The following is a 24,809-nucleotide window of genomic DNA, read 5'->3' as shown; positions in this document are numbered from 1 at the left end:
ATAATGAATAAAAGAGAATAGGCAAATAACCGATAAAGAAGCACAAAACAAAAGTGATTAATTAACAAAAGTAAACAATTAAAAAAGCAAGAAAACGGAGAAAATTATAAAAAATAGAAGAAAATAAAAAAAAATTAAATAAAAGATTAAAAAAAAGTAAAATAAAATAGCTAAATAAAATTGACTCGATACATTAAGCAAACAATTTAATAAAAGCTTCATAAAATACAGTAATTAATGACCATAAATTGTGGGGAGTAATTACAGCCACCTGATACAGAGCAATTAACTTAATGCTCATAGCTCATTGGCTGTTGGGGAGTCACTGTAACAATAGCTGTAATAGTAGTTGATTTAGGATAGGTTATGGTAGTTTAAGGTAGTTCAAGATAGTTTATGGTAGTTCAAGGTGGTTTATAGTAGTTTATAGTAGTTTATGGTAGTTCAGTCTTTTAATCTATCTAGAGATGGTTAAGTCCGGTATAGAGGTTATTGGTTATATAAGTCCGGTATAGAGGTAATTGGTTATATAAGTCCGGTATAGAGGTTATTGGTTATATAAGTCCGGTATAGAGGTCATTGGTTATATAAGTCCGGTATAGAGGTCATTGGTTATATAAGTCCGGTATAGAGGTTATTGGTTATATAAGTCCGGTATAGAGAGGTAATTGGTTATATAAGTCCGGTATAGAGAGGTTATTGGTTATATAAGTCCGGTATAGAGGTTATTGGTTATATAAGTCCGGTATAGAGAGGTAATTGGTTATATAAGTCCGGTATAGAGAGGTAATTGGTTATATAAGTCCGGTATAGAGATAAAAATTGGCTATATAAGTCCGGTAGAGAGGTACTGGTTATATAAGTCCGTATAGGTAATTGAATATGAGGTCCGGTATAGAGAGTAATGGTTGGTGTTCCGTAGAGAGAGGTAACAATTATAGAGAGGTAATTGGTTATATAAGTCCGATATAGAGGTAATTGGTTATATAAGTCCGGTATAGAGAGGTAATTGGTTATATAAGTCCGGTATAGAGAGAATCAGGATATAAAAAATCATATTAAATCTTCAACCTCTCGACCAATCAGCGATCGGAATTCAAATCTTTGAATGTAACGACTCCGACGTTGATTTTATCCGTCGCAAGGCTCCCCGAGGCTCCCAAGGGCCCTCCATCACCTCCAATGGAGCCTCAGGAGCGAGAGAACACAGCATCCAATCAGTGGCTCCCAATCTGTGAAGCGGAGGAAGGCGGCGATTGGCGAAGCATCACAGCGATTGGCAACTGTGACGCCGCCATCACTGAGCCTTGAGGGGGAGGGTGGGAGGACGGGGACTACCTCGGTAAGTCCCCAGCCATGCTAGCCCACGTCCTCACTAGCCAATCAGAACACCAGGATTGAGAAAACTCCAAGGATACAACCAATGAGGAGACAGGGTTTGGGAGTCTGTGGGAGTATTCAAGAGGGTCGTCCTCCTCACACCCAGATGGGGACGTGATTGGACACACAATGACTGACACAGAAGCACTTGTCTCTCTCTCTCTCTCATTTTTATTATTTATTTATTTATTTACACCAGATATAATATTTTTAACAAGCCACGGAGATGAATTTAACATTTTTAACAAGAAATTTAAGTTAACTAGTGTGATATGCTTTAAATAAGTCAATTACGAATGATAATATACTCGTTCCAATAATGTGGTTGACTTTATTTCAAACACCGATAATTAAGTCTTTTAAAATCTTCTATAATATTGCCTTTGATTTATTTTTCAGTCTTTTGATCACTAATACAGGAGGAAATTGTTTTATTAAGTCTTATTTATCATTATTAACACACATACCACGTCACGGGTTCGATCCCCAGGTTTGAGCGGTTAAGGTACAGATCAGAGCCAAAGTTACCACCAAGAGAAACTCATCAGCAATAATACTTAAAATAAATAAATAAACCATTCTGTCAGGTCATTATTATTATTATTATCTCCTATATTTCAGTGGCTAAATACTGTATATAACTCATCATCTATATTAATATTATATAATTATTAGATATATAATTAGTATATTTATTTTGGCTCAGGTGACTATAATTTGTGGCTTCCAGTTAATATTCTGATTCTGAACCAGTTATTAATAATTCATGATGGCGGTGATGGGGCTGGGCTGGGGGCTGTCTGACCATGATGTTACTCACCTGGGCTGGGGGCTGTCTGACCATGATGTTACTTACCTGGGCTGGGGGCTGTCTGACCATGATGTTACTTACCTGGGCTGGGGGCTGTCTGACCATGATGTTGCCCACCTGGGCTGAGGGCTGTCTGACCGCAGTCATTGCCTCACCTGGGCTGGGGGCTGTCTGACCATGATGTTACTCACCTGGGCTGAGGACTGTCAGCCATGATGTTACTCCTGGGCTGGGGACTGTCTAATCTTTGCTGGAACTCACCTGGGGGCTGGTTTGACAGTGCTGGGGTGATGTGGCTGACCTGGGGGCTGGGTAAAAGTGATGATGAGGGTGATGGGGGCTGGCCTGGGGACTGGGTGGTAGTGATGATAAGAGGTGATGGGGACTGACCTGGGGCCTGACCTGGGGAACAGGTAGTAATGATAGGAGGTGGGGCTGACCTGGGGCTGGCCCCAGTCATGATGTTACTCACCTGGGGGCTGGCCATTCATGGTGGGGGTGATGGGGCTGGACCAATCAGTAAAGTTGGCCACACCGTCGACGCTACAGGAGCCCCCAAGAGCCCCAAAAACATAGCGTCGACTGATGGCTGGAGAGGCGTTGTTGGAGGGGGTGACGGTTGGGGGGGTGATGACGGGAGGGGTGATGACGGGGGGGGAGGAAGCTGAGGTGGTGAGGGGGACGGACTCAGCCTCCAACTTGTCGTCCAGTATGTGGTTCATCATGGTGAGGGCCTTGCCTAGTGGTCCTCTGGTCACTCACTGTTCCTCTGGTCACTCACTGTTCCTCTGGTCACTCACTGGTCCTCTGATCACTCACTGGTCCTCTGGTCACTCACTGTTCCTCTGGTCACTCACTGTTCCTCTGGTCACTACTCCTGTGGGGGCTGGTCACTCACTGGTCCCACACCTCCTTTAACTCCAGCGGTGTTCACTTAAATGGTCGATCAAGAGACACACCTCGAGTGCTTCTCCAAAACCCCCCTCACACTCAAGTAGTTAAGACACTCTCACACTCAAGCGCTACACACTCTCCACGTTTCTCGAGTCTCTCTCTGAACTGCTAAAACAAGAGTTCCAATCACTTCAAATTCGAGAGAGTTCAGTGGTGTTACAATGTCTGTCTCTCTGAGTGTCTAATGAATCTTTAAAACACCACCATTAAAACACCTCTATATCCAATTTTTCACTTTCCCAAACACTTAACAACGAATCCAAACACAACCAAACACCACAAAGTCTCAATGCAGTGGTTCAAACACCTTAATATAAACCATCCATTAAAACACCGGTATTAAACTATTAAACCTCTCAACAACATAAACCTTCAGTAGAGTAAGGAAAGGTTTAATACTCCTGCTTTATGTATCACCTGTAATACCTGTAATTAATACGTCATTACAGTTTGTACTTCCTGTAAGATAATTATTTGCGTTATTAAAAGTAAATAAAGATTAAATCGTCTTTTTTGTACACGTCTAACGAGAGAGAGAGAGAGAGAGAGAGAAGAGAGAGAGAGAGAGAGAGAGAGAGAGAGAGAGTACATTTCACCAATACACGACGAATATTCAACCACAAAACAACCAACAACAACAAGAAAAAGATAAATACGAATAAAAACAAAACGATAATAATAAATAAACAAAAGGATAAATAACACACAGATGCAATAACTCAATTAAGATCGATATTAGGTTTAATTAACGAGGGAAAATAAGACTTATGGTTAGATACGGCAATTATTGGGGGCAAGAACGACACACATTTGAGTATTAATGAGGGCGAGCCAGGTGAGGGAGAGAAAGGTGAGGGAGAGCCAGGTGAGGGAGAGCCAGGTGAGGGAGAGCCAGGTGAGGGCGAGCCAGGTGAGGGAGAGCCAGGTGAGGGCGAGCCAGGTGAGGGAGAGCCAGGTGAGGGAGAGCCAGGTGAGGGAGAGCCAGGTGAGGGGCAGGCCAGGTGTGAGAGCCAGGTGAGGCAGGCTGGAGTGAGAGAGCCAGATGAGGGAGTCAGGTGAGGCCCAGGTCAGGTGAGGAGAGAAAGGTGAGGAGAGCCAGATGAGGAGAGTCAGGTGAGGGCAGGTCAAGGTGAGGGAGAGAAAGGTGAGACAGGCCAGGTGAGGGAGAGAAGGTGGGGGCAGGCCAGGTGAGGAGGAGGAGGCCAGGTGAGGGAGAGCCAGGTGAGGGAGAGCCAGGTGAGGGCGAGTCAGGTAAAGGCCAGCGACACACCTCATTAAGGACAGGTGTGTCGGCTCTCACCTGTGTAATATATTTAGCTCCTCTATTAATACGTATAATTATTCCTTTATTTTCATTCTTGATTTAAATTATTCGGTTATATAATTTGGGTAATTATATGTTGGTATAATTTTGGGTGAATGTGTTTTATTAACTTTTATCCCTATAACAGACAGACAGACAAACTGATAGATAGACAGACAGACAGACAGACAGACAGACAGACACAGACAGACAGACAGACAGACAGACACAGACAGACAGACAGACACAGACAGACAGACAAACAGACAGACACAGACAGACGAAGACAGACAGACGGGCAGAAGACGAACAGAGACGAGCAGACAGACGAGGCAGACAGATAGACAGACAGACAGACGAACAGACAGACACAGACAGACAGACGAACCAGAATAATTGCCATGACCCACGCCTCTCCTCCCCCCAAACATACACTCACACTCAGCCCTTAAGTGCAAGGTCATGTTTTCAATGGATTAGTCAGGAGCTAATCCAGGGCACTGAGTCAGCGATTAGACACACCAATCACCATTCATTATTTTGAGACCCTTGTTAATCTTCCAATCGACAGGGGTTAGGTTAGGTTAGGCTGGGTTAGGTTAGGTTAGGTTAGGCTGGGTTAGGTTAGGCTGGGCTGGGTTAGGTTAGGTTAGGTTAGGCTGGGTTAGGTTAGGCTGGGTTAGGTTAGGTGGAGTTAGGTTAGGCTGGGTTGGGTTGGAATTGAGCTGGGTTGGGATAGGTTGGGTTAGGTTGGGTTTGGGTTAGAGTTGGGCTGGGTTGGGAGTTAGGTTAGTGTTACAGTAAAGAGTGGGTTGGGATAGGTTGGGTTGGGTTAGTTAGGTTAGGTTAGGCTGGGTTAGGTTAGGTTAGGCTGGGTTAGGATAGGTTGGGTTAGGTTAGGTTGGGTTAGGTTAGGCTGGGTTAGGTTAGGTTAGTGTTACAGTAAAGAGTGTGACGAGAATATGTCCCCTAACCTAACCTAACCTAACCTAACCCAACCTAATCTAACCCAAGGTAACGCAACATCAATATAACATCAACGCGAAGTAACAGGTGACAGACAACGTAACATAACAAGGTTGGGAGACGGCCTTCATGATCTCTATAGACCCCCACCTGCCCCGGGGTATAAGAGAGGGGTTAATTGACAGACAGGTAGAGGGGGAGGAGAGGGAGGGGAGGGGTGAGAGGAAGGGATGGAGGGAAGAAAGGGGTGGAGGGAGCGAAGGAAGGAGGGTAGGTAACGGAAAGTGAAGGAATACTCACCCCTCCTCAACCCCCGTGTCAATATATAGACAGACAGACACAGACAGACAGATAGATAAAGACAGAGAGACAGACAGACAGAGAATGAGACAAAGAGAGAAACAGACAGACAGAGAGACAGAAGTGAGAGGTGAGAGAAGTGAGGGAAGAAACGCCGGGTGAGATTCCATTGAGGAGAAATTGGAATCCAGTCTGATTAATATTGTCTGAAATACTTTGGTCAAGGGCGGTTATTGTGCCACAGTAGGGCGGTTATTGTGCCACAGTAGGGCGGTTATTGTGCCACAGTAGGGCGGTTATTGTGCCACAGTAGAGTGGTTATTGTGCCACAGTAGAGTGGTTATTGTGCCACAGTAGGGCGGTTATTGTGCCACAGTAGAGCGGTCACTTAATGACCCCATCGGAGACTGAATCACGCAATTAAGAGTGCTAAATGACCCAACTGCCGCACGACCCTCAACTACCGTACACTTTGACAACAATTATAAATGTCTGTTTGTTTACTGACCTAACTGTTTAATGGCGCATGTCGGTTAGGTTAGGTTAGGTTAGGTTAGGTTAGGTTAGGTTAGGTCACGTGTCTCAATCTGAAACACACAAATAAGTTATTTCCTGAGGCAACACAGTGATCTCCATCTGCCTCACGTTTGACCCCTTGTTGACCTTAGCTGACCTGTGTGACCCCTTGTTGACCTGGTGTACCCCTTGTTACTCCCATATTGACCTAAGTTATCTGAGTGACTCCTGATAATTCCTTGTAACTGACCCCAAACGACCTCTAACGACTTTTGGTGACCTCGACGCCTTCAGATGACCCACCGCCCCCCTTCCCTCCTCCTGCTTGACCTAAGATCACTACACGTGGCACCAGCGCCCACAGAACAACCCTCGGTGCCTCCTGCTTGCCCTAGGATCACTACACGTGGCACCAGCGCCCACAGAACAACCCTCGGTGCCTCCTGCTTGCCCTAGGATCACTACACGTGGCACCAGCGCCCACAGAACAACCCTCGGTGCCTCCTGCTTGCCCTAGGATCACTACACATGGCACCAGCGCCCACAGAACAACCCTCGGTGCCTCCTGCTTGCCCTAGGATCACTACACATAACACCAGCGCCCACAAGCAGGAGGCGGGGCTGGCACACCCTGTCACCTCAGCCTCCTGGCACCCTTCCAACCGCCTTGGTCCTCCTCTGAAACTCCCCTGAACCTGAGAATCCTTGGACCTGAAACCTTTTGGACGTCAGAATCATTAGGATACCGAAGAGCCTTTTTGGACGCGTCAGAATCCCCTTGGACCTGAAACCTTTTGGACGTCAGAATCATTGGACCTGAAACCTTTGGACGTCAGAATATTTGGACCTGAAACCTTTTGGACGTCAGAATCCTTGGACCTGAAGAAACCTTTTGGACGTCAGAATCATTGGACCTGAAACCTTTTGGACGTCCAGAATCCTTGGACCTGAAACCTTTTGGACGTCAGAATCATTGGACCTGAAACCTTTTGGACGTCAGAATCATTGGACCTGAAACCTTTTGGACGTCAGAATCCTTGGACCTGAAACCTTTTGGACGTCAGAATCCTTGGACCTGAAACCTTTTGGACGTCAGAATCATTGGACCTGAAACCTTTTGGACGTCAGAATCCTTGGACCTGAAGCCTTTTGGACGTCAGAATCCTTGGACCTGAAGCCTTTTGGACGTCAGAATCCTTGGACCTGAAACCTTTTGGACGTCAGAATCATTGGACCTGAAACCTTTTGGACTTAAAATTCATGGCCCGTCAAACCAGAGGACTTACCACCCGAGACTTGTAACGCTGGACTTGAAATACATGTTAACTACAACGTGTTGGACCTACAACACCTGGAGTTAAGACGTGTACGGAGGAAATAGGTCAAATAATGTACACACAGTCAAGGTCGGGGGTAATGTATACACACACACACATGTACACAATCAGGTGAAAAGTCATGTACACACACACACACACACACACACACACACGTACACAATCAGGTGAAAAGTCATGTGTACACACACACATGTATAAAGATAAGATCAGGAGTCATGTAGACAGTTACATACACCGACAGGAGGTTTGGGTGGATTAGGTACACACACGCACACGTTCGTCTACAGACATAATCAAGGACGTGTTCACACATACGTACACGGACTCAACAACCACAGCAAATAACAACAGTCCTGTCACCACCACCACCACAACCAACACTACTGCCACCGTCACCACCACCACCACCACACATGTTTATACCCTTTATAAACACTTTGATCTTCCCTCAGAAATAATAGATCACGCGCCACTTCCTCCTCACTCACCCAACAAACCCAAAAAGACCCCAGCATTTAATATACCCTTTGATATACCCTTTAATACACCCTTTATAAGACTACAGTAATTTCAGAGATAAAAGCAATCATTCCAACAATATTCAGGCAAGTTTAAAGAGAGGTATTCAATCGTCAACAAATAAAAGACCAAGTTCCAATAATATTTTCCACTGATGAAAAACAGATACTTTTCCCCTACAGCCCCGTCACACAAGCCACCCTCACACACGGGCTACAAATACATAACCTTAGTAGGGGAGTCTCGCCTTAACGTGCATGTGAGGGATGGATCTATCTTCCCCCCCCTTCCTCCTCACCCGCTGTGGATGATTTAATTTTCTAATGTGGAGGCACTGTGACGTCACCGCCGCCATCATTCCCACCACCGCCATTCCTCCAACCATTACCATTCCTGTCATAATTCCTACCAACACCCGCCACCATTCCCACCAACACCCGCCACCATTCCCACCAACACCCAGTATAATATTACAACCAAAAACAAGCTATATCTATCATCTCTGTTGTTGTTGTTGACGTAATGCAGCAGAGACACGTGGCGCCTCTCAGCGGGCAGGAGGGGAACTATAGCAGGTGAGGGTTGCCGAGGTCTCTATGTCTCTATGTCTGTCTTAGTGTAATATTTTAATTTATATGTAGATAGACAGTCATACAGACAGGTAATAATAACTTAATAAGACAGACAGACAGAGATAGACAGACAGACAGACATACACTCAGACAGACAGACAGAGAGAGAGAGAGAGAAACACCTCCCTCTCTCTCACACGGGAAAAAACACCGTTAAAATATGCATATAAAAATCCCTTTTCAATATATCTCCGGGAAATACACGAGTCTCCCCCCCCCTCACTACACCACCATTTTCCCTCCCCACCCCCCACCCCCTTCCCCCTCCTATTTTCATATTTCAGTTGTAAATTCTGTTTTATTGTCATGGTTCATCTCGGAGCGGCGCTGTGGTGTATAGTGACTTATTCACATACAGTTTATACATATACATATATAGTGTTTATGTATTATTATATGCATGGGAACTTTTGTATACATTTACGACACACACACACACACACACACACACACCAGTAGCAACAGGAGACGCCCGCCAGACACCCGGGTGAAGGTGTGACAAAACAGACAGACAGACAGACAGACAGACACATTCCCTGACGGTGTGCCCAGGTGACGCCCGAGAGAGAGAGAGAGAGAGAGAGAGAGAGAGGTCCCCACTCCTATCTCTCATTATCTGACGTCATCACAACAAACTGCCCAATAACTCTGCCTTTCCTTAACTACACACAAACTGCCATTAAGCGTACTGTGGGCGGAGCTAAACGGTATAACCACCAATCACGTCGTCTTAATATGTCTAGAATGTATTTAACTGGTGAGATATCATGGTGTGGGCGGAGCTTAACGCTAAAACCCACCAATCAGAGCGTCTCACTGCAGTATAATGATTAATGATTGGTGGATGGCGGCACGCAGGTGGTGTTGACCTTCATATTTCAGGAAATATCAATAATCGACCCGTGTTGACCTCAAATAACCCCGTGACCTGTTGCCCTCTGGTGAGTAACGACGGTAACACTAATCACTTTTACAGTATTATAATAATAATAATGACAATAATAATAATAATAATAATGACAAATAATAATGATAATATAAAAAAAAATTCGGCCAATCAAAATACTGCCTGTACGTCCAACCACCCATCAACCAATCATAGGCCAGAACGAGGCAGTGTTACCAGATGTTGGGTTCAATCACACCAACACCATGTTAATTAATGCTAATACTCTGGAAGCTTGAAGGTGGCGAGGCTGCTCTGGCAACACTGTTATGCAAATGTGAGGTCTGGCAACACTGCTATATGTATGAGGGAAATCTGGCAACACTGCTATGTCATAATCATAATAGTTGAGCACCAAAGCACCAATCAACGCCCACCAAGCCCTCAAACGCGTGGATTCCGACAAATAATTACCATAACGACCACGGGTAATTGGACACCTCTATTAACCGGGACTGTCTATTAACCAGGACTGTCTATTAACCAGGACTGTCTATTAACCGGGACTGTCTATTAACCAGGACTGTCTATTAACCGGGACTGTCTATTAACCGGGACTGTCTATTAACCGGGAGAGTCTATTAACCAGGACTGTCTATTAACCGGGACTGTCTATTAACCAGGACAGTCTATTAACCGGGACTGTCTATTAACCGGGAGAGTCTATTAACCGGGAGAGTCTATTAACCGGGAGTCTATTAACCGAGACTGTCTATTAACCTGGACTGTCTATTAACCGGAAGTCTATTAACCGAGACTATCTATTAACCGGGAGAGTCTATTAACCGGGACTATCTATTAACCGGGACAGTTTATTAACCGGGAGTGTCTATTAACCGGGATTGTCTATTAACCGGAACAGTCTATTAACCACTTGAACCAATCAGCACACGCCATACCCTCATCCACGTGCATTCTGCTTAATTCAACCATGACACTGTTACCACATCAACAAATCAATTAATGGTAATTCCGTTACAGGTTGAGGCTGGCGACGCAGTTCTGGCACCACTGGCGTGTGATAATAAGAATATATAAGGAGCCAATCAGAGTATATTAAGCCCTGATACGCGTGTATTCTACTAAGGTGGACCTTGACAGTGTTACCACATCAATGATTTAATTAGTGATGGTTTTGGGCAATGGCTACAGGTGGTGACAGTTCTGGCATCACTGGTAAAAGATAATAATAATAATAGTAATAATAACAGTAAAAATAATATTAATAATAATAACAATAATAATAATAATAATAATAATAATAATAATAATAATAAATTCCCGGGCCAGTGGAAGTTGTTTGGACATACTTCCTAGCCCCCATTAGTCCCTGTTCACCTAGCAGTAAAGTAGGTACCTGTTGTAAGTCGAAAAGTTGTGAATTAGTATTCAGGGAAAGTTGTTGGAGCTTCCAATAACTTGATGACATTAACCCTTGACTCTTCAGGCTTCTACGCCCTTGACTCATGAGACATAAACGCAAGCATGAACTTAGCATGCTTCCCTGTTGGGCGCTGTAAACGCTTCACCTTACACAGGATGTAGGGGAGTGTCCAATAAATAATAATAAAAAAGTTATAATAATAAAAAAATAAATAAAATAATAATAATAATAATAAAATAATAATAACAATAATAATAATAATAATAATATTAATAAAATAATAACAATATTAATAATAATATTAATAATAACAATAATAATAATAACAACAACAACAACAACAAGCAAGGAACCAATTATCGTTTATCAAGCCCCGAAACGCGTGCATTCTACCAAAGATGGACCTTGACAGTGTTACCACATCAATGAATTAATTAATGACGGTGAAGGGTGATGGTGCCGGTCTGGTAACACTGCTATGTGGGTCACGTTCTCAGGTAATCAATACAATGCGCTTTGCCAATTGTCTGCCGTCCCTGTTGATGCGTTTGTTTCCGTGTCTGTGTGTTTGTGTGTAGGTGAATGCGTGTATGTGGGGGTGTATGTGTGTTTGTGTATATGTGGGGTGTATGTGTGTTTGTGTGTATGTGGGGGTGTGTGTGTGTGTGTGTTTGTGTGTATGTGGGGATGTCTGTGTGTATGTGTAGGTGTTTGTGTGTGTGTGTGTGTGTGTTTGTGACTGTGTTTATAATGTTGTAAGTCATCAGGATAAAATATACATTGCTAAATATAATAATAATAATAATAATAATAATAATCCAACCATGGCTTCGACACTGTATAGCCAAGCATGCAGTGTGTGTGCGTGTGTGTGTGTGTGAATCCTGAGACACATTCCACTATTTACATCAAGACTCTGAAGCTAAAATTATTGCAACATTCCACCATTTTTTTTTCTTATGTGTACTAAGTTATTTTGTCCTTGTGATGACATTTGGGGTAATTAATGACGTCAGGTGTCCGAGGAAATGTTCATATAATTTTCCTACATTAAAGAGTGATAGAATTTTAATTATAGCAGATATATTATTGAGATATAGTTAAAATAGTGAATGAATATGCTGAAAATGAACGACCACCCAAGACATCAACACTGGCGTCAGGGCTGCCAACCCCACCGACGACTACAAACAAACCATAGGAACCCGGTCTGTCTGTGTGACGTCATAGTTCTAGAAATACTAAGTCTTTTCTCACAATCAAATCAAACATAGGTGTGTGTTAAGTTCACCTCATGTACACTCATTCACACGGTGTAGCTCGGTTACATGTGGTTTGGTAAGGTTGGTATTATGCTGCTGAAGTCAGTGTGAATATGACGTCACAGGAGGCTCTGACGTAAAATTGTCCTTATAAGCTATCAAATGAGCTTATGTTAACCCCATTCAGCAGAGACTAGAGCCGAATTCTTGGGGTTAGGAATTGAGTTAGGTCAGGTCAGATTAGGTTAGGACAAGATAATAGTCGAGACCCTCACCTCCACATACCCCTCACCTCACCCCCCCCCCTCACTTGTTGACCGAGCACCAGAGCCTCACAACACCTCCTAGGCCGCCATTGTCTGCCGCCCATTGTTGCTGCACCTCTCAGGGGGAAACTCTCAGCTCTATCTCACTATAATTATGAGAATACACTTATCTCCCTAACTTTAGTAGTAGTAATAGTATTAACAGTAGTGTGTGTGGTTCTTCCTGTAGACGTCGATCACGCCATGGTGTGCAAGAAAGGGGGCTTCATATGCATGAGGCATGACGAAGTAAGGGATCTCACAGCAAATATGTTGAAGGAAATATGCCGTGATGTCAGGGTAGAACCGACCCTCCTTCCATTGGACGGTGAGACTTTCCAACATAGGACTTCAAACACATCCAACGAAGCCCGTGTTGACGTCAGTGCTCGAGGATTCTGGACGCGGGGACAGCGAGCCTTCTTCAACATCAGGATTTTTGATCCCATGGCTGCATGTCACCGTAACTTAGCTCTCGGTGCGGCACACAGGAGGAACGAGAACGACAAGATAAGGGCATATGGGGAGAGAATTCAGAACGTTGATCAAGGCAGCTTCACTCCTCTAGTGTTCACAACCTCTGGTGGGATGGGACCAAGTGCAAGATGATTCTACGCTAGACTCGCGGAGGTGATATCCGAACAGAAGCAGCAGCCCAGAAGTTATGTTACAGCCTGGATGAGATGTCGAGTGTCCTTCTTTCTCCTTAGGTCTGTTTTGCTCTGCCTCAGGGGAACGAGAGCAACGGCCCCAAAGCCGATAACAGTTGCGGATATTGATTATGAGGCAACAGTCACTAAGTGCCGCATAGATCTGCGACTCAATACAGCTAGAGTAGCTACTTATGTATTAGGGTATTTAATTTTAAGGTAATAAAATGGCGGCGAAGGTTTGGCTATTGGCGGAGGCTGGAGGCCACGTAAAAAAAGTAGTACTAGTAGTATAGCAGTAGTAGTAGTAGTATATATTTCTAAATACATTACAATACCACGGTGTGTTGGATACACAAATAATAATGGATGCCTCTCGTGTAACGAGGATGGCCGGCCCAAGGGCTACTTGGGCGTGAATTTGTTTAAGGTGTAGAAGCTGTCGCCAACACAACAACCACACCCTGAAGCTATCACCAACACAACAACCACACCCTGAAGCTATCACCAACACAACAACCACACCTTAAGTTAACGAGTTACAGGGCCCAGTGTCAAGGAATAGTCCGAGAAGACCGGACATCTCGCCAACTGCACTGGCTAACCATCACCCCGGAACACGATCCACAAATCGATTAACATCCAGGTCCCCAATTACTGCTGGGTAGACAGAGGCAAATGACGTAAAGAAACTGGATAGACATATAAACACACAAACATCACTTCTAACACACCTGAACCTTTTATAAACGCAAAAGGTTCACAATACTCCCCTGATATATGAGTTTTAGAACCTAGAACCACTATAGCTTGGGTAAAAGGTTCTGAAGGCGAGATACGTTCAAACACTTTAGTTACACGAGGAAAAATTGAACACAGGATCAGAACCTTTCATAACGCGAGTAAAGATGATGTACAAGTCACGTGGTGTATAGGAACATTAACCCCCCACCCACCCCCCTCTCTCTACCACCTCCCTAGTTCCCCTTCCCCTCTCTTTCTCTACCCCCTCCCTAGTTCCCTCTCTCAAGCCCCCCCCCTCTCACCCCCCCTTTTTAACTCACTTCCTCCCTCTCCCCCTCACCACTACCCGCTAATTCCACGCTTAAACGCACCCCACTCCCTCACCCTGTCCACCCACACCCACCTGCCTGCCCACCCACGCCCACTTGGCAAGGTGTGAGTTTTTATTTGATAAGATTAAGTAGATGTTCGTGGCATATATTTACGGGGGTAGAGGGGGGTGAGGGGTTTCATACGCAACATACCACCTGTGTTCACTGTGTTACGCTCATCACACCCACCTGTCTTACGTCATCACACCTACCCAGGCATGTCATCACAATCATCTGTCTACGTCATCACACCAGCTGTCTTACGTCATCACACCACCTGTGTTACGTCATCACACCACCTGTCTTACGTCATCACACCACCTGTCTTACGTCATCACACCACCTGTCTTACGTCATCACACCACCTGTCTTACGTCATCACACCACCTGTCTTACGTCATCACACCACCTGCACCAGCTGGCTCACCCAAACACGACCCTGATAAAGCGAACATCACACTAACACCCTGCAGCTGGTGACGGAGGTGGTACTTGTAGGAATGGGTGACGGAGGAAGGTGACGCAGGCAAGTGACGCAGGAGAGTGACGCAGAGTGACGAAGGAAAGTGTGGCGAAGACAGGTAAGTGACGGAGATAAGAGACGGAAGAAAGAAACATGGAGAGACAGGTGACGGAGGAGGGTGACGGAGGAGGGTGACGGGGGCGAGTGACGGGGACCAGATCTTGAGATGGGTGTTGATGTAAGAGTGAGATTAAGTTGGTGACGAACGAGGACCTGGTGACGATTTACAAGCACAGGACGACATGAAGAGAGGGAGGACGATATTTCTGGAGGTGGTGGTGAGGGGGAAGAGGTGGTGGGGGAGGAGAGGTGGTGGGGGAGGGGAGGTAGTGGAGGAGGAGGGGAGGTAGTGGAGAGAGAGGTAGAGATTATTAATAACAGGCGAAGTGGCATCAATCTTAGACACATTATGATTTATGACTTAACCCCTTGAAGACTTAACCCCTTGAAGACGATGACTTAACCCCTTGAAGACGATGACTTAACCCCTTGAAGACGATGACTTAACCCCTTGAAGACGATGACTTAACCCCTTGAAGACGATGACTTAACCCCTTGACAACGATGACTTAACCCCTTGAAGACGATGACTTTCTCTTGTCCACACAGTAACATGCCAACAACGTGACTGATTCTCTCCAAAGGTTGCCAGTAGTTCGCTTGAAGGTCAGGGAAGGCACCTACAAATTCTGGACTTGATCTGTTCCTACCGACGGCCGCCGCAGCTGTAAGGGTTAAGTCAAGTGTTTTTGGCAATAACCTGGGAGTGTTTCGTCAGTGATCTCCGCCTTGGGAGTTTGGCCGCGGAGGTCGTGTGTGTGTGTGTGTGTGTGTGTGTACCCTACCAGCAGTCCATGACGGGCGTGTCGGAGTTATTGAACAACACACACACACACACACACACACACACACACACACACACATAAAGGAAACACACAAAGCTATTTATTCACCTTTCATAATTTAATATTTAACCAAACAACAAATTAAGAAAATATAGTCAATTTATGTTACGGGTGAGTGGTTGGGAGGCGTCTTGAGGGGGGACACACTACCAGAATACCTCCCTCCCTCCCTACCCCTCACCAGGTGCATCTCACACCACCTGTTTACACCATGTGACGCACACTGAGGGGCTCTGGGTCACGCTTCTCACTCACTCTCTTTTCTTACATAAATTATACAGTATTTCAGTAAGTAAACTCTGGTTGATGTAGTGGCGTATTGAACTCACTTAAACTACAAAATGGCGTCAGAATCACCTTAAGACTCTACAAGAATCTGCATTTCCACCTTTAAAAATAATAGATCATTTTTATTATTTTGATGGATGAAAAGATTAATACCTGGTTTATAGAGTGTTGTGTTAACCAAGGTGTGATGCTTAATTGAGATACTAGAATGTGACTGAGTTAAATATACAGGTAGATAGACTTGACAGGTATATAGAGACAGATGGTTCGATTCGGGAGCTCACTCACTCACTCACTCACTCACGCACGCACACACACACGTAAACAAAGACATAAACAAAGACATCCTCAACACCATAATGAAACCCGGAAATAAAACCTTAACATCTTCTCCCGCCACAAAGATTATTAAATTAGTGCAGTCTCTCTCTCTCTCTTTGTCTCAGCTTGTGTGTGCGTGAGAGAGAGAGAGAGAGAGAGAGAGAGAGAGAGAGAGAGAGAGAGAGAGAGAGACTCATTGGACCAGTGTGTGGTTAAGGCCACCAAAACATTCCTCCACGTCCTCCAATCACTCTCCCCTCCAATTCTCACCACTCTCCCTCCACCCCACCACCACCTCCACCCCACCACAATCTCTCCTCCACCTCACCACTCTCCCTCCACCTCACCACTCTGCCCTCCACCTCACCACTCTGGGCCTCCACCCTCACCACTCTCTCCACCTCACCACTGTCTCCACCACCACACTCTCCACCTCACCACTGCCCTCCACCTCACCACTCTCCTCCACCTCACCACCTCCTCCTCCACCTCACCACTCTCCTCCACCACCACTGCCTCCACCTCACCATCACTGCCTCCACCTCACCACTGCCTCCACCTCACTCACTCGCCTCCACCTCACCACACTCTCCTCCACCTCACCACCTCTCCACCTCACCACTCTCCACCTCACCACTCTCCCACCTCACCACCTCCACCTCACCACTCCGCCTCCACCTCACCACTCGCCTCCACCTCACCACTCGCCTCCACCTCACCACTATCCCTCCACCTCACCACTCGCCCTCCACCTCACCACTCGCCCTCCACCTCACCACTCGCCCTCCACCCGGTGCACGTGAGGGCCCCGGGACAGTGTCTAGGGTAACATAAACAATAACTTTACATGGCCGGAATAATGGAAAAAATTTACATATTATACAACATTTGTGGGCCGGCGGTGTCCGTCCGTCTGTTAGTGTGTCTGTCTGTCTGTTTCTCTGTCTTTTAGGGTGTGGGTCTGTCTGTCTGTCCGTCCGTGTATCTGAACCCTCAATATAGCGGACTAAATGAGAAAGTGCAGTTCGTTATATCGAGGTTCATTAGACGTGAACCCTCTCTATACCGGACTATACCCGTTAAAATGATGGTCCGGTAAATGGAGGGTTTTCTGTGGTCATCCATCATCCCGTTTTCTTTACCACGCTCTACCTGCTGCCACCTGGCGGCCCTCACCATCAATAAAAACGTAAACACTAAGCCAACGGGTGCCTAACCTAACCTAACCTAACCAACCCAACGTAACCAAACCAGCCCAACCAAACCTAACCTAACCAAACCAAACCAAACCTAACCAAACCAAACCAAACCTAACCTAACCAAACCAAACCTAACCTAACCTAACCTAACCAAACCTAATCCAGAAACCAAAATCTCAAAGAATATTAAGGTACTTTGTCTTAGTGAAGTTAATGGTAAAGTTAAGTCGTATTTAACTGGTGAATTTAACTTACGATAAAAAGATGGCGTCGATTGTGGACAGAGACTGAACTGTAATTAAACTACCACTACTACCACAACCACCACACAACTACCACTACTACCACAACCACCACACAACTACCACTACTACCACAACCACCACACAACTACCACTACTACCACAACCACCACACAACTACCCTACTACCCACAACACACACAACTACCACTGTTTCTGCAACCACCACACAACTACTACTACTACCACAACCACCACACAACTACCACTACTACCACAACCACCACACAACTACCACTACTACCACAACCACAATATCTTCCACTCCTCCTCCTCCTCCACCACTATCACCCCTCCTCCACCACCCATCACCCCTCCCCTCCCCCCTCCCCTCCATCACCCCTCCTCCACCACATCCCACCCCTCCTCCCCTCCTCCAACATCCCCCTCCCTCCCCACACACATCACCCCTCCTCCTCCTCCCCTCAACATCACCCCCCCAACATAAACTCACAAACTCCATAACTCTCCCCAATTCACTCTGTCAACTTGTCTCCCTTGCCGCTGCTTCTCCCCAGCTCCTAATCTCCCCAATGTCTTCCTCCCCCTACCCAATCCTTCTCCTCGTGAGCTTTTTTCCCAATCTTCTCACCAATCGTCTCTCTTACCTCATTCCAATCCGTTTCTTCCTCGACGGGCTAATCCATGACTAATCCCCCTTCCTCGACGGGCTAATCCATGACTAATCCCCCTTCTACTGTTTAATAATCGCCCCTGTTTGACCTCCAATCCCTACGTGATTAGAGACGAGGGAGTGAAAATGAGACTCCCACTTAAAGGCAGGCCGTTAGCCGCGCCCTGATTGGTCCAATTTTTTCCAGAGGCATCATCACTCCGAGCGCTGATTGGCGGAATTTTTGACGTAGGGATTGAGGGGGAGAGAGAGTCAAACAGGAAATTTCCACAGTAGCTCGGTCTCTCTCCTCCCCTACCTCCTCCCTTCTTCCTCATCACCCCACTCCCCCCTCCCTCAATTTATCTCTATCTTTCCCTCTCCCCAACTGCCCCCCTTTCTCTTCCCCTCTCATCTTTTTTAATCCTCTCCCCTCTCACATCCTTCCCCTCTCTCTCTCCTTGTCCCTTCCTCTTCTCATTCAACAGCCATGACTTTCTCTATCTCTCCATTTCTTTCTTTCTCTCTCTCCCTCACCCTCCCTCCAACACATCACCAACAATTCTCCCTCCCTGGCCTCACCGCTGCCTGGCCTCGTCTGGGTGATAATCCGGCCTCCAAGAACGGTCTCTCGCTCTACCGCTCTCTTTATGACATCAAAGTACACATAACCCTTTCTTTACGGTCTATCCTCACTTTCTTTACGGTCTATACTCACTTTCTTTACGGTCTATCCTCACTTTCTTTACGGTCTATCCTCACTTTCTTTACGGTCTATCCTCACTTTCTTTACGGTCTATCCTCACTTTCTTTACGGTCTATCCTCACTTTCTTTGGGTCTATCTCCTTTCTTTACGGTCTATCCTCCACTTTCTTTACAGTCTATCCTCCACTTTCTTTACGGTCTATCTCACTTTCTTTGTGTCTATCCTCACTTTTCTTTACGGTCTTATCCTCACTTTCTTTATGGTCTATCTCACTTTCTTTATAGGGTCTATCCTCACTTTCTTTACAGTCTGCTCCTCACTTTCTTTACGGTCTATCCTCCACTTTCTTTACGGTCTATCCTCACTTTCTTTACGGTCTATCCTCACTTTCTTTACGGTCTATCCTCACTATCCTTACAACCTTTAGTTGGTGAGAGTTAGATTAAAACATTCCCCCCTCTCTCTCTCTCTCTCTCTCTCTCTTTTTTGTGTGTGTGTTAACTGAATGTCAAACACACACACACCTACACACACACACACACACACACAGAGCCTGTAAATGTATTCAATGCATATCATATTATGTCTAAATCAAATGTAAGTCTGTATATTTTCAGTCACCGGCTGCAACTCTATTAATAAACCGTTTATTGTTGTTATTATGACACACACCTGTTTCAACAGCTCTGACTACCTACGATCACCAGGTAGATGACGGTCGGTAAGGAAGGTAGCGAAAGAAACGTATATGACGACAAAATGGTCAAAATCGGGTGGTTATGAGTCAAAATCGGGTGGTTATGAGTCAAAATCGAGTGGTTATAAGTCAAAATCGGGTGGTTATGAGTCAAAATCGGGTGTTATGAGCCGAAATCGGAACGTCATGCAAACAAACACTAACACACACACAGACACACACAAATATAAATATATAAATAAATGAGTAATGAAATATAACAAATGAGAGAGAGAGAGAGAGAGAGCCTCAGTATATCACCCCCCACCACTTAACATATAACATCAGGAAGTCAATAAAGAACCACACGCCCACACTCTTCCACGCCCACCACACGCCCACCCCTCGTAAGGTTAAACTCTTCTCTTTCCCTTAACTACAGAAGTGAGAGTCTAGGAGCAGTTAAGACGCCATCTTGGTTGTTGTCACTGGTGGTCGGGGGAACTGGGAGAAGAACTGTACATCATAGGACTAATCACCTCACTAATTAACCTGCCCAACACACCTGTAACACCTGACCTCACCTACCAGCTGTCTTAACCTCCCTTAAGTTACCCTTCTCTATACTCCTCCCTCCTCCATCCTCCTCTCTCCCCCCACCCTCCCTCTCTCCTCTCTCCTCATCCTCCCTCTCTCCCTCCATCCTCCACTCTCTCCCCTCCCATCCTCCCCTCTACCCTCCCATCACTCCTCTCCTCACCTTCCTCCCTCTATGTATGTCGTCACTAACTAACCAATAGGACGACTTAAACTGCATCATCATTCACTGATAATAGGGAAGATTCTAAAAAATGTGACGTCATTTACAAATTGACGAAAAGGAAAATATTAATAAACTCTAAACGTTTTCTTTCTTGAACTGGCCAGCCGAAGACGACGATTGAATGCGTCATCACGTTATAATAAGCTAATAGGACTGACTAATCTATGTAATATTTCTAGCATCCAATAGGGCAATCTATGTAATATTTCTAGCATCCAATAGGGCAAGCTTTAACACAAACGTCATCAAAGGTTGGCCAATAAGACGACTACAAACAATGTCGTTATCATAGTGAGTGACCAATAGAGAAGTAAAAATGTATACGTCATAGTAACCTGGCCAATAACACGACTCTAAGCTATGACGTGTTCATAAAGTTACCAATAAAGCAAGTTATTACATTCTGGCCAATAAGGGGACTCTAAACCTCGTCATCCTCAGTGTCACCAATCAGAGAAGTCTAAATATATCCGTCATCATATACCAGCCAATAAAAGGACTCTAAACTACGTCATCATCATAAAGTGGCCAATAGGACTAGTCAAAACTATACGTCATCATATTCTAGCCAATAGGAGCACTCTTAACCATTCCATCATCAAAAAGTGACCAATAGGACCAGTCAAAACACACACGTCATCATATTCTAGCCAATAGGAGGACACCAAACGGTAGTCAACACACACAGCTTTATCCGGGTACGAGAACGTCCACTTAAGCGCTTCCTTCCCTTATTTACACCAGAGGAGGCGGGATAAGTGGCCAGTTACACCTCATTAAACAGTTTCCTCCTGAAATATGGTGACGTTATTGAGCTGCCGACTTACCCATGACCGCTCACTTGATAACTCTCTTCATTACGCTATACTACTGCTCTAACAGACCCTGCGATGACGTCAGGTGTTTCAAGTTTTCCTATTGGTTCACTCTTCTACTGCTGTAAAGGAATTCTGATGACTTTTTTGTGTTTAAAGTCTTCCTATTGGTCAGTCTGCGAAAACACCATACGTTCAGTCATCCTATTGGTCAGAGTGGAATGATGACGAATGTACGTACAGTCTTCCTATTGGTCAGAGTGGAATGATGACGAATGTACAGTCTTCCTATTGGTCAGCTAGTGATGACGTATATAATCGAGGTAGTTGTATGGGCCAGTTACATCAGATTCGACTCAGTGTTCCACGAGACTTGTGAACACTGAACACCTTAATGAGGCTTGTGAACACTGAACACTTCCTGCTTACGAGGGGGTGGTGGTGGAGGGAGTCTGGTGGAGGAGGGAGGGAGTGGTGGTGGAGGGAGTCTGGTGGAGGAGGGAGGGAGTGGTGGTGGAGGGAGTCTGGTGGAGGAGGGAGAGTGGTGGTGGAAGGAGGGAGTGGTGGAGGAGGGAAGGGGGAGTGGTGGTGGTGGTGAGGAGGGAGTCTGGTGGAGGAGGGAGTCTGGTGGAGGAGGGAGGGAGTGGTGGTGGTGGAGGAGGGAGTCTGGTGGAGGAGGAGTGGTGGTGGAAGGAGGGAGGGAGGGTGGAGGGAAGGAGGGAGTGGGTGGAGGAGGGAGGAGTGGTGGTGGAGGGAGTCTGGTGGTGGAAGGAGGGAGGGTGGAGGAGGAGGGAGGGTGGTGGAGGAGGGAGGGAGTGGTGGTGGAAGGAGGAGGGAGTGGTGGAGGAGGGAGGGAGTGGTGGTGGAGGGAGTTACCAAGGCTGTCGGTCTCCCTGAGGTAAGGAGACTCCCAGAACTGACCTTTGTAAGGGAGGGTAAAATTATCTCTAGGGAGGGAGAGAAGGAAGGAAGGAAGGAAGGAAGGAAGGAAGGGAGGAAGGAAGGAAGGGAGGAAGGAAGGAAGGAAGGTGAGCGTAGTTCCCTTGACAATAGGCTGTGTCTGAATGAGAGAGAGAGAGTCAACACACCCCAAAACTCTACCTAATCATTTACAATTTACAGTTCTTGTACTTAAACATTTACAGGTGTTCGATTTACACATTTACAAGTGATTTACAATAGTTTAAAACAGAGGCTCACTACCACTGCCTTGTGAAGTGATAAAATTGACTTAATCACATGTACACACACACACACACACACACACACACACGATAAGTAGTTGATGAAAAGCCAACTTGAACGCACACGATTGCATTTTTGTAAACACGCATACTTACACAGCCAGTTATTGATGTGCACATACCTCACATACGTAAAGACGCACACACAGTCAATATCAGAGGTACATACACGGTTACATGTACACATAGTCAATAGTGTACACACACACACAAATGATTGGATGAACGAAATTTAATATTGATAAATAAAATATTTAAATGGAAATAGTTTGTATATTAGCATAGCTAACCTGACCTGACCTGACCTAGCTTGACCTGACGTAAACTAGCTTAACCTAACCTGACCTGACCTAGCTTGACCTGACCTAACCTAGCTTAACCTAACCTAATTCTCCTGACTTATGTAAATACTTCCAACGCTTTCACATTTTTTCCCACTCTTATTTTTTCCCATACTCTTTCATTTTTCCCACGACCATCACCAGTTTATTTCTGGCCATATAAATAGTTCTCACGAGAATTAAAAGTATTTCCAAAATATTTCCCTAGACAACCCCAGTATTTCCCGCACTTTGTAAATATTTCCCGCGAATTTTAAGTATTTCTCAAACTGATATCATTCCCACTACGCCTAAATATTTCTCACACCTGCCTAAAATTTCTCAGGCCTTCTAAATCTGTATTTCCCACAATTTCCCATTATCTCCCACAGTCTATATTTCCCACGCCTCCCTAAATAAATCCCAAGATACCAGGTCAGGACCAGAGGACCCAGGTCAGGACCAGAGGACTCAGGTCAGGACCAGAGGACTCAGGTCAGGACCAGAGGACCCAGGTCAGGACCAGAGGACTCAGGTCAGGACCAGAGGACTCAGGTCAGGACCAGAGGACCCAGGTCAGGACCAGAGGACTCAGGTCAGGACCAGAGGACCCAGGTCAGGACCAGAGGACTCAGGTCAGGACCAGAGGACCCAGGTCAGGACCAGAGGACTCAGGTCAGGACCAGAGGACTCAGGTCAGGACCAGAGGACCCAGGTCAGGACCAGAGGACCCAGGTCAGGACCAGAGGACTCAGGTCAGGACCAGAGGACCCAGGTCAGGACCAGAGGACTCAGGTCAGGACCAGAGGACCCAGGTCAGGACCAGAGGACCCAGGTCAGGACCAGAGGACTCAGGTCAGGACCAGAGGACCCAGGTCAGGACCAGAGGACTCAGGCTTTAACTCAAGGGACCCAGGTGGTGACCAGAAGACCCAGGTAAGGACCAGGAGACCCAGGTAAGCGACCAGGGCCCAGGTATGACTAGAGGACTCCAGGTATGACCTGCAAGGACTCGAGGACCCAGGTAAGGACTCTGAGGACCCAGGTAAGGACCACAGAAGACCCAGGTGGGTGACTCTGGAGGGCCCAGGTCAGGACCAGAAGACCCAGGTGGGTGACTCTCGAGGACCCAGGTAAGTGACCTGGGTAAGGACTCGAGGACTCAGGTAAAGACTGTGGATCTAGGTAAGGGAATTTGAGATTCCAGTAAGGACTTGCATCTAGGTAAGGACTCGTGGACCTAGGTAAGGACCCCTGTGGACCTAGGTGGCGACCTGAGGACCTAGGCACTGAGGACCTAGGTAAGACCGTGGACCTAGGTAAGGACTCGAGGACCTGTGGGTGACTCGAGGACCCAGGTAAGGTCTCGAGGACTCAGGTAAGGACTCGAGGACCCAGGTAAGGACTCGAGGACCCAGGTAAGGTCTCGAGGACCCAGGTAAGGACTCGAGGACCCAGGTAAGGTCTCGAGGACCCAGGTAAGGACTCGAGGACCCAGGTAAGGACTCGAAGACCCAGGTAAGGACTCGAGGACCCAGGTAAGGACTCGAGGACCCAGGTAAGGTCTCGAGGACCCAGGTAAGGACGCAGGTCTAAGGGTTAAGCAAGACAGGTTTATAACTTGATCGACCAGCAACGATTACCGATACCTGTACAATACCTGACCTACCTGTGTACCTGTGTCGAGGAC

General features: G+C 46.0%; 2 protein-coding genes across 5 annotated transcripts in view; one reads left to right on the top strand and one right to left on the bottom strand.

The window, feature by feature from the left end:
• The window catches only part of LOC121869077 (solute carrier family 12 member 6-like), a 149,071-nt gene that overhangs the window by 122,502 nt on the left and 1,760 nt on the right, over positions 1-24,809 (bottom strand). For 3 of the 4 annotated variants that reach the window (XM_042370209.1, XM_042370211.1, XM_042370212.1), the window contains exon 2: positions 2,664-3,604. In XM_042370209.1, the coding sequence (XP_042226143.1) occupies positions 2,664-2,916 (253 nt within the window). In that variant the 5' untranslated portion in view covers positions 2,917-3,604. The remainder of the gene's footprint in view (positions 1-2,663; positions 3,605-24,809) is intronic. The other variant, XM_042370210.1, reaches the window with a different exon arrangement.
• Positions 10,810-24,059, top strand: LOC121868969 (eukaryotic translation initiation factor 3 subunit A-like). The gene is made up of 2 exons (XM_042370001.1): positions 10,810-10,843; positions 23,512-24,059. Exons 1-2 carry the CDS (start codon positions 10,810-10,812, stop codon positions 24,057-24,059), a joined length of 582 nt encoding a protein of 193 aa, XP_042225935.1.

Source organism: Homarus americanus, unplaced genomic scaffold, assembly GCF_018991925.1.
Source record: "Homarus americanus isolate GMGI-L3 unplaced genomic scaffold, GMGI_Hamer_2.0 scaffold24694, whole genome shotgun sequence".
NCBI lineage: Eukaryota > Metazoa > Arthropoda > Malacostraca > Decapoda > Nephropidae > Homarus > Homarus americanus.
Note: the sequence above shows the minus strand (reverse complement) of the source record. Positions and strands in the feature narration are given on the sequence as shown.